This window comes from Sinocyclocheilus grahami, unplaced genomic scaffold, assembly GCF_001515645.1.
Source record: "Sinocyclocheilus grahami isolate Dianchi unplaced genomic scaffold, SAMN03320097.WGS_v1.1 scaffold566.1, whole genome shotgun sequence".
In the NCBI taxonomy this organism is placed as follows: Eukaryota; Metazoa; Chordata; class Actinopteri; order Cypriniformes; family Cyprinidae; genus Sinocyclocheilus; species Sinocyclocheilus grahami.
In genome coordinates, this window is record NW_015505745.1 from 25,708 (window position 1) to 34,373 (window position 8,666).

General features: G+C 36.8%; 1 protein-coding gene across 2 annotated transcripts; it reads right to left on the reverse strand.

The window, feature by feature from the left end:
- Positions 1-214: 214 nt before the first annotated feature.
- LOC107556376 (zinc finger and BTB domain-containing protein 8B-like) lies at positions 215-7,573 on the reverse strand. Of its 2 annotated transcripts, none has more exons than XM_016239471.1 (5): positions 7,301-7,573; positions 4,117-5,162; positions 3,487-3,644; positions 1,337-1,391; positions 215-842 (listed from the first exon to the last, which is right to left on the reverse strand). In XM_016239471.1, exons 2-5 carry the CDS (start codon positions 5,132-5,134, stop codon positions 592-594), a joined length of 1,482 nt encoding a protein of 493 aa, XP_016094957.1. In that variant the 5' UTR covers positions 5,135-5,162; positions 7,301-7,573; the 3' UTR covers positions 215-591. The 2 variants fall into 2 exon arrangements, with proteins under 2 accessions (XP_016094957.1, XP_016094956.1); XM_016239470.1 differs by having other exon boundaries at positions 215-828; positions 1,323-1,391; positions 7,301-7,572.
- Positions 7,574-8,666: the final 1,093 nt, after the last annotated feature.

Consider the following 8,666-nt stretch of genomic DNA (forward strand, 5'->3'; position numbering starts at 1 on the left):
TTGTGGAGGAAAAATATACTTACACTGCATACCTCAGGTCTCTAGCGACCCTATACACATTTTACAAAAAATTTTATCAGAAAACAGACATTCTTTTATCCTTTTTTTTAAATTGTATTTTTATATTGTTTATAATGAATAGATTGATGAATATTAAGAAGGTTGATGTCTGACTTTAAGAAATGAATTAGGAGGAGGTCAATGACATCCCGGGAACAAATAATAAAGAACAAATAATTTGACAAGACCACTCAGGTCCCTGAAAGTGTTTAAGGCTGTTCACTTAAAAGCATAAAAATATTTATTCACACAACTGCCACAACACATTGAAATCTGTTGTGGCCTCATTGTCATACAGCAAAATATGTTCATAATCCATAATTAGCCAGTGCAGATTTGTACTAAACCCAAACATAATGTTTGACAGCTTTCCCAGCGGTGTAATTTTTCCAATACAAATTAATCTTTTAATTGCACCAAATAATTAACCATCTTTTCGAACCACAAATGATATGAGGAAGAAGTGACTAAACCGGTAGTTTGTAACCAGTTTCATTTGGTAAGCATTCAAGTGAAACTGTGAAAATGAATCTACAACAGAGTGCCATTCTCTGCAAGCTGCTTTGCAACATTCTGTTTATCATCTTGTCCAGCAGTACTAGCACTCGCCTCCGCTTCATCTCCTTCCACTATAAACACAGGCCAGTCAGAGTCTCTAGTGCCCTTCTCCATAGATTCAGACTGAATGCTGAGGTTCATGGAGGAGGGATCCTCATTGGTTGTAGTAACAAAGGTGCAGCCATCACAAAGTCCAAATCGCTTCATTCCCTGGGACACAATGCCTGAGAACACTCGACGACAGCCTTTGCACACAATGGGCCAGGTGGAGCGATGGACCTTCAAAACGTAAATATACATTAAAACATTTTGATGAGAATGACTCATTCTGTATACTGACACATGAACAGTATGGCTGTCAATTGATAAAAATATTTAATAATCCATTTAAATGGTTTTTTTAAAATGTACTGCATTTGTATTAATGCATTTTTTAAGGAAGCAATTTCCAAAAATGTATCACTAGGCACGCAGCAGTCAATTCATTAACATAGTTGCTTTCATAGGGAATATTTCATACTTGTTAACTTTAAAACACAATATACAAAGACTAATATAAAAATTTTTGTTTATATTAAAAAATAATGTATATAAACAAAGACTATAGAATACCCAAGACTTGTCACTCGTATCATTTTGAATGAGGAAAATGCAACTCTCAATATGGCCGCTCTATCGAAGTAAGCCCCGCATCGCTTCATTCCCTGGGACACAATGCCTGAGAACACTCGACGACAGCCTTTGCACACAATGGGCCAGGTGGAGCGATGGACCTTCAAAACGTAAATATACATTAAAACATTTTGATGAGAATGACTCATTCTGTATACTGACACATGAACAGTATGGCTGTCAATTGATAAAAATATTTAATAATCCATTTAAATGGTTTTTTTAAAATGTACTGCATTTGTATTAATGCATTTTTTAAGGAAGCAATTTCCAAAAATGTATCACTAGGCACGCAGCAGTCAATTCATTAACATAGTTGCTTTCATAGGGAATATTTCATACTTGTTAACTTTAAAACACAATATACAAAGACTAATATAAAATTTTTTGTTTATATTAAAAAATAATGTATATAAACAAAGACTATAGAATACCCAAGACTTGTCACTCGTATCATTTTGAATGAGGAAAATGCAACTCTCAATATGGCCGCTCTATCGAAGTAAGCTTCTGAGTAAAAGAGCCCATCGCTAATCTGTGAAGTCATTCTATGAAGTCATCAAGCACTGGCTGCTCTAGCCTTAATAATAAGCTTTTTTTAACGCTATTTGAGCAAAAGAAACAACATTTATAAGACAGTCGTTTGTCAGATTTCATTGGCGATTTCAAATATGAAATTTAATCGTAAGCTTGGTGAACAGTTTTGCAGAATTTGATGTTTCCCCATTCAAAGAGATAAGAGCTGCACTTGCACGCCCGAGAGGCATTTCAAAGATGGCTGCCGAGTAACATGATTTGCCATAAAGGGACTTTGATATAAATTATATAAATATCAAAATAACATACTTTATTTTAAATGTAAGCAATTGTAAAATTCTTTGCCAAAGTTCTGTAAAACTGTGATTGGTGCAAATGGAGGATTCTTCAATTAACAATTCAATCATATAAATAAAAGAATTTAAAAAAAAAGAATGTTTTGACATTAAGGCACTCACTATAACAACTGTAATACAACAATAACAGTAATACACTAAAATTCTGACCAATGCAATGTCATCTTATATAGTGTATGTCACAATTTAAACTATATTATCAGCCAGCGATATATTTAAAGTTGGATATCAGTGCAGGGTAGTAACTGATTACATGTAACCTGGATTACATAATCAGATTCCAAAAATTAAGTACTTGTAATTAGAGTATTTTACATTTTAAAATGATCGTAATCCGATTACAGTTACTTTTTATGGATTACATGATTACATATTATTCACAAAATGGCAGTGAATTATTCATAATTTATTGATTCTCCCTAATTCTTTTTTCTCTTTTAAAATTTCCTTTCTAAAAATCCTACTGTGTTATACCATTTAGCTTTGCCTATATTCACAAAGGTCATATAAATAAATCCGCAAACCATGCTTCTGAATTTGATGGAAAATAGCATCTCTCAAGCAATTAGACCAAGTATGAAACAAATAATTAAGTCTGGACAAAAATATTTTAAATCTGGGAGACTTTAGCGGTGCAATGTCATTGTTTTCATGTTCATTGATATTTGTTCATATAATGCAGGGATTCCCAAATTCGGTTTTGTCAACAAACCCCTTAAAATATTTACTTGAAATATCTCTGAGGAAGTTATTATTTCAATATTTTAACAACATATTTGCATGTTTACAGTTCTCTGATGGATAATGGGCTCTGATGGATAATGGTAAAGAAATCAAATATTTCTATGTTTAGCCTAGTGTTCAAGGGTTTAAATAATTTTTATGATTTAATTAATTATTAGCTTTTTATCAACTCACAAACCCACTGCAGTTCTTACATTATGCCCAGTTTGGGAAACCGTGGTTTAATGTAATGTTTAATGCATTTTATGATGTTGATATCAAAAAATGGAATATATATCTCTTTTTTTCATATCATTATGGTTTGTTTGATGATAAGGTAAAACAGATTTAAAAAGGTAAGTACAGCAACAGGATTACTGTGTATTTAACACTGACTCTTGCTCATGTTCTTATTTCATCTTGTCTCTGTAGAACAAAAACAAACTTGACTTATAGCAAGTTGGGTTAAATGAGTGCAATACTTTTAATGCAGTTAAACATTAACCTCACAAGCAAAAAATTTACCTTTTGCTGCTCTACAGCAACACATTCAGATATTTCCCAAGTTATGAAGACTTACGGAAATGGCATGAGTGCGCAGATGTTCTTGTCGTGTGAAACGTTTGCCGCAGACCTCACAAGGATACGGCCTTTCTCCTGTGTGGCAGCGGATGTGCCTCTTCAAAATGCCCTTCTGTTTGGCCGTGTATGGGCAGAACGGACATTTGTGCAGCCTCCCTATAGAAACACACATATATTACAACACAATTCAAAAAACGATTCTCTGCATCTGACTATGCCAACTTCCATAATTCCATACATACAGCAGAAGAAAAACAGTATGTGAACCAAGAAGTATGTCCGAATTCATATTATACATAAACAGTAGCCAAAATGTTCCCGGATGAATTACTACTTTCTGTGAGATTCTGAAGTGTGCATGTGATGACACTATACTATCCCATGAGGCCACGGGAGAGGATTTATGAATGACAGTCAAGTGACGCAACTGATGCCGGAGCTCACACGACAGTGCAAACATGCATGTAGTACATCCGAATTTCATTCCTACTACACACATTCATACTATATAGAACATACTTCTTTTAACATTCCTGAAGCAAGTTTCAAAAACTAAATGTAGTACCTATTATGCGATTTTGGACACAGCGATTGTTCTACTGTAGCAATTTTATTCAGCATCTCTCACCTGGATCATCCCCATACCAGTCATTCTGAATCTCCATCCCACAATGCACCGCAGGACCGAGCACATCGTCGCCACGGCCGAATCCACCAACGTACCCCAAACTTTGGGAAAAGTGTTCATCGCGGTTTGGGTTCATCCCGGCTCTGAACAGCACATCTGGAAACTGCTTCATCGGGCAGTTAGCAAATGATACGGAGGAGTGCTCAGTACTTGGAGCTGGGCTAGTGTTAACAGTTATCTCCTCGTCCTGATTTGGCCCTTGATAAAGAGTGGTGTCTTTGGATTCCCGTGAAGATTCGCCCTCCTCATCAGGGTCATACTCTATTTTGGGATGCACCAAACCTAGAAGCAAACCTGGGGTGGATGAGTTGACTAAATCTGGGCCTGGACTGATCTTCAGTGGAGCATTCATGGGAGGATGGTTGGGAAAAGCTCCTTGGGAGTTTTCGCCTTCGAAGTCTTTACTACTTGTGGCCGCTGGCGTGCAGACAGCAGCCGTTGGAGCGTCATCAGGGCTGAGGGCCTCGGTGACCTGACAGGTCCTTTGGTCGGCATCGGAAGTGGATGCCACAGGAGCACTAGTGGCTGAAACTGGGTTTTCACTATCATCCAAGTCTTTAGGTCTATCCCTCTCCCTGTTACAGATCTCCAAGGAGGATTTGATGTAGCCCTTGCAAAAGTTCACCACGTCAGTCATCTGAAGGTAGCTCGCAGCTGACATTATTTCAATGACATTGTTGCTGCGCAGGTCCAGGCGACCCGAATACAGAAAGTCTAGGATGAAGGAGAATGCCTCAGCTGTGACGATGTCCAGAGAGGCCGTGCTGTGTCGCTGGCCATTGTCCTGCAGGTAATGCACCAGCAGTCCCCGAAAATAACCACTGCTGGCGAAGAGAATATTACGATGTGCTTTAAAAACACGTCCCTCTACTATGATGCTGCAGTCACAGAAGAAGTCCCTTTTACGCTGTTCATTCAGCTCCGACAAGAGCCGGGACAGGTAGGAAGGAACCTCCATATTCACTGTATTACAGCCATGCGTTTCTCTGGAAGAACAGAGGTGAACGAATGAATCGGATCACGAGAAAGCCATGCTATGAAATAATTCTATATTCTCAAACTGCTATAACCTTCACAAAGAGATAAAAAAGAGGGTGACCAGACGTCCCCATTTTCCAGCGACCTGGTTTTTGGTGTCCTGAACACAGTAATGTACCCATTTTGTCACACATCTTAACTATACCACATGGGTAAAAATAAACTACGATATGGAAAAAAAAAAAAAAACAACAACTAAACAAATCACACTTTACAAAAATTACATTCGCAGAAAGCACGTAATTTGTGCTTTGAGCCTAAAACATCATAATATTTTTGACCCAAAAACATCATAATAATTATATACGGAACCCACAACAATTCAAAAAAATAAAATAGAATAAAAATTAGGCATAATGCACATAGGCCTAAATACATTCTCCTATTCTCTCATTTTTAATTAACAGATATTGATACAGTTGTGGTCAATTTTACATAAACTTTGCAGTATCTGCAAAATGTTTATTATTTTACCAAAATAAGAGGGATCATAAAAAATGCATGTCATTTTTTATTTAGTACTGACCTGAATAAGATATTTCACATAAAAGACGTTTACAAATAGTCCACAAGTGAAAATAATAGTTGGATTTATAAAAAATTACCCCGTTCAAAAGTTTACATGCTTGATTCTTAATACGGTGTTGTTACCTGGATGATCCACAGCTGTTTTTTTCCTCCATGAGTCCCTTGTTTGTCCTGAACAGCCGCTGTTCATCAGAAAAATCCTTCAGGTCCCACAAATTCTTTGGTTTTCCAGTATCTTTTGCATATTTGAACCCTTTTCAACAATGACTATGATTTTGAGATCCATCTTTTCACGCTGAGGACAACTGAGGGATTCATACGCTACTATTACAGAAGGTTCAAACGGTCACTGATGCTCCAGAAGGAAAAACGATGCTTTAAGAGCCAGGGGTGTAAACTTTTTGAAATTGAAGATCAGAGTAAACTGAACTTATTTTGTCTTCTGAGAAGCATCTAAGCATCTTCTGTAGCTTCTGAAGGCCAGTACTAAATGAAAAAATATGATATTTAGGCAAAATAAGACAAATCTTTATTCGGTTCAAAAGTTTCTGTTCACACTTAATGCACTGTTTTTCCTTTTAGAGCAGGGTCAATTTAAATTCCTGGAGGGCCGGATCAGTTGGATCACGTAGGTGTTTAATAAGGGTTGAATCTAAACTCTGCAGGGCTCCGGCCCTCCAGGAATTGAGTTTGACACCCCTGTTTTAGAGCATCAGTGAGCATTTGAACCTTTTGCAATAGTTGCGCATGAGTCCCTCAGTTGTCTTTAGTGTGAAAAGATGGATCTCAAAATCATACAGTCACTGTTGAAAAGGGTTCAAATACACAAAAGATGCTGGAAAACCAAAGAATTTGTGGGACCTGAAGGATTTTTCTGAAGAACAGTTTAACTGGTCAGGACAAACTAAATCACAAAATCAACAAAAAAACTAAATAAATAAGTAAAAACAGCTGTGGATCATCCCGGTAACAACACTGCATTAAAAATCATCAAGCATATGTAAACTTTTGAACGGGGTCATTTTGATAAATTCAACTATTATTTTCTCTTCTTATGTGATATATATTTTTCAGGTCAGTGCTAATTAAAAATAACATGCATTTTGCATGATCCCTCTTATTCTGGAAAAAAAAACAAAACATTTTGCAGATAGGCTAGGCTTACGGCAAAATGTAGCATTTTGACCACAACTGTAAATTTTGACCAGTTTCCATTTCAGAAGTCTGGCCACATTAAGATTATATATGGACTATATAGCCTACCAATGCCAAATTGTTCATTCATGCAAAATACACCATACAAACATTTAAGGTGGAACATATCACTGTCACAATAATATCAAAACCAAATCGAACTCGAAAAACAAAAATGCGATTATGACAATCGTCATGTTTTACACAGCAATGATTTTTAGCTATGAGCGAATTATAGGAAGCAGCAGCGAGCAATAAGGGGGGGGGAAAGACACTGCATCGTAACAAATCCAGCGCACTCGAAACAGCTTTAACAAAATTACTATTAACCTCGAATGCTGAAAACTCATTCGTTTATACTTACATTTAGGTGTCTGTTTGGTTGTTCTTCATGGTGGTCTTTTAAAAATGTCTCCCTGATTGACTGCTTCCTGATTCCTACGTACTTCCTTTCGCTGCCATAGCTGCGGGCGGGGTGTTAGAAATCGCTCCCTATTCCCTATATAGTGTACTGCGTCGGATGTCGGCCATTCGTTCACTGGTGTACACTTGTCGAAGCACAATTGCCAAAAATTCAACGCGAGAGAGACAGCGCGAGTGAGTTCGACCGGGATATGCAGTTAGCAGCCCTGTTCCTATGTCCCCAGGGTCCTATGTTCCCACATAATGAACTTAGGTTAAATTAAGTTAGGTTAAGTAATGGTCAGGGGTTAAAGACCCCCCATGCTGGCTATAGTTTTAATAACTTTTTTCTTGAATCATTTCTTGATTAAAGCAATATTAGGTTAAATTAAATGAAAACTGAAAATGAAATAAAACTGCATATGGTAATAGCCTACAGATTTTTTTTTTAAGCATTAACTTTTATAGTTAATGACAAGTGATTTCTCTCATCAGTAACTAATTCACTGAGGTGGCAGTATGCTCACAAGACTGTAGTCGATGATCAAAAGTGTTCAGTAATCATCTAGCCTACACCCTGTCTCACCTGTTTTATGCCTATTCATGCCTGCGTGTGTGTGTGTGTGTGTGTGTGTGTGAGAGAGAGAGAGAGAGAGAGAGAGAGAGAGAAGCTAGATAGTAGTGCAGTAAAAAATTTTAGATTACTTTTTTACAGTAACTTTTCTCTCTACTCGATTGATGTGGTCTAATATATGTATGTCAAGGCAGAACTTAATATTTTAAAGGAAATGTTCACTCAAAAATAAAAAAAAATCCTCATGTTGTTTCAAACCTGTATGACTGCGAAAGTAGATATTTTATTAAAGAATGTCTTTGTCCATGTAAGTTAGTGGGGTCCAAAAGAACATTGCCAAGCATGTTATTAATGTACCATCACATTTGATTTGGACTCTCTATAGATGAGTTAATAGTGCATACACCAGTTTTACAGTGTGCATACAGTGTACTGTGATTGTGATATTCATGGTGTCAAAAGTGCTGACTGTATGAGTCAATGTACTCATGACTTAAAAGATTTGCTAACTCACTTGGATCCTGTTCTGCAACTTTCCTGTATTTCTTTACTGTCCCATAAAGAAAAGCAAAAACACATCTAAATTATTAAATTATTTATGCTCTTTATCCCCTCCATATCATTACTATACTATGACAAAACAGACAAAAAACAAAAAAACAAGGCAACGAAGAAAGTGCAATAAACACTATCACCAGATGAGGGAGCAAAATCCCTGAAACAGTTGGCACTGCCAAGAGCTTCAACAAGTGCA

Coding starts and splice junctions, on each gene's coding strand:
- LOC107556376 (XM_016239471.1), bottom strand. CDS start 5,134: ATGGAGGTTCCTTCCTACCTGTCCCGGCTCTTGTCGGAGCTGAATGAA. Junction 3,645..4,116: donor CTGGTATGGGGATGATCCAG/GTGAGAGATGCT, acceptor GTGTTTCTATAG/GGAGGCTGCACAAATGTCCG. Junction 1,392..3,486: donor TGCGCACTCATGCCATTTCC/GTAAGTCTTCAT, acceptor TACGTTTTGAAG/GTCCATCGCTCCACCTGGCC.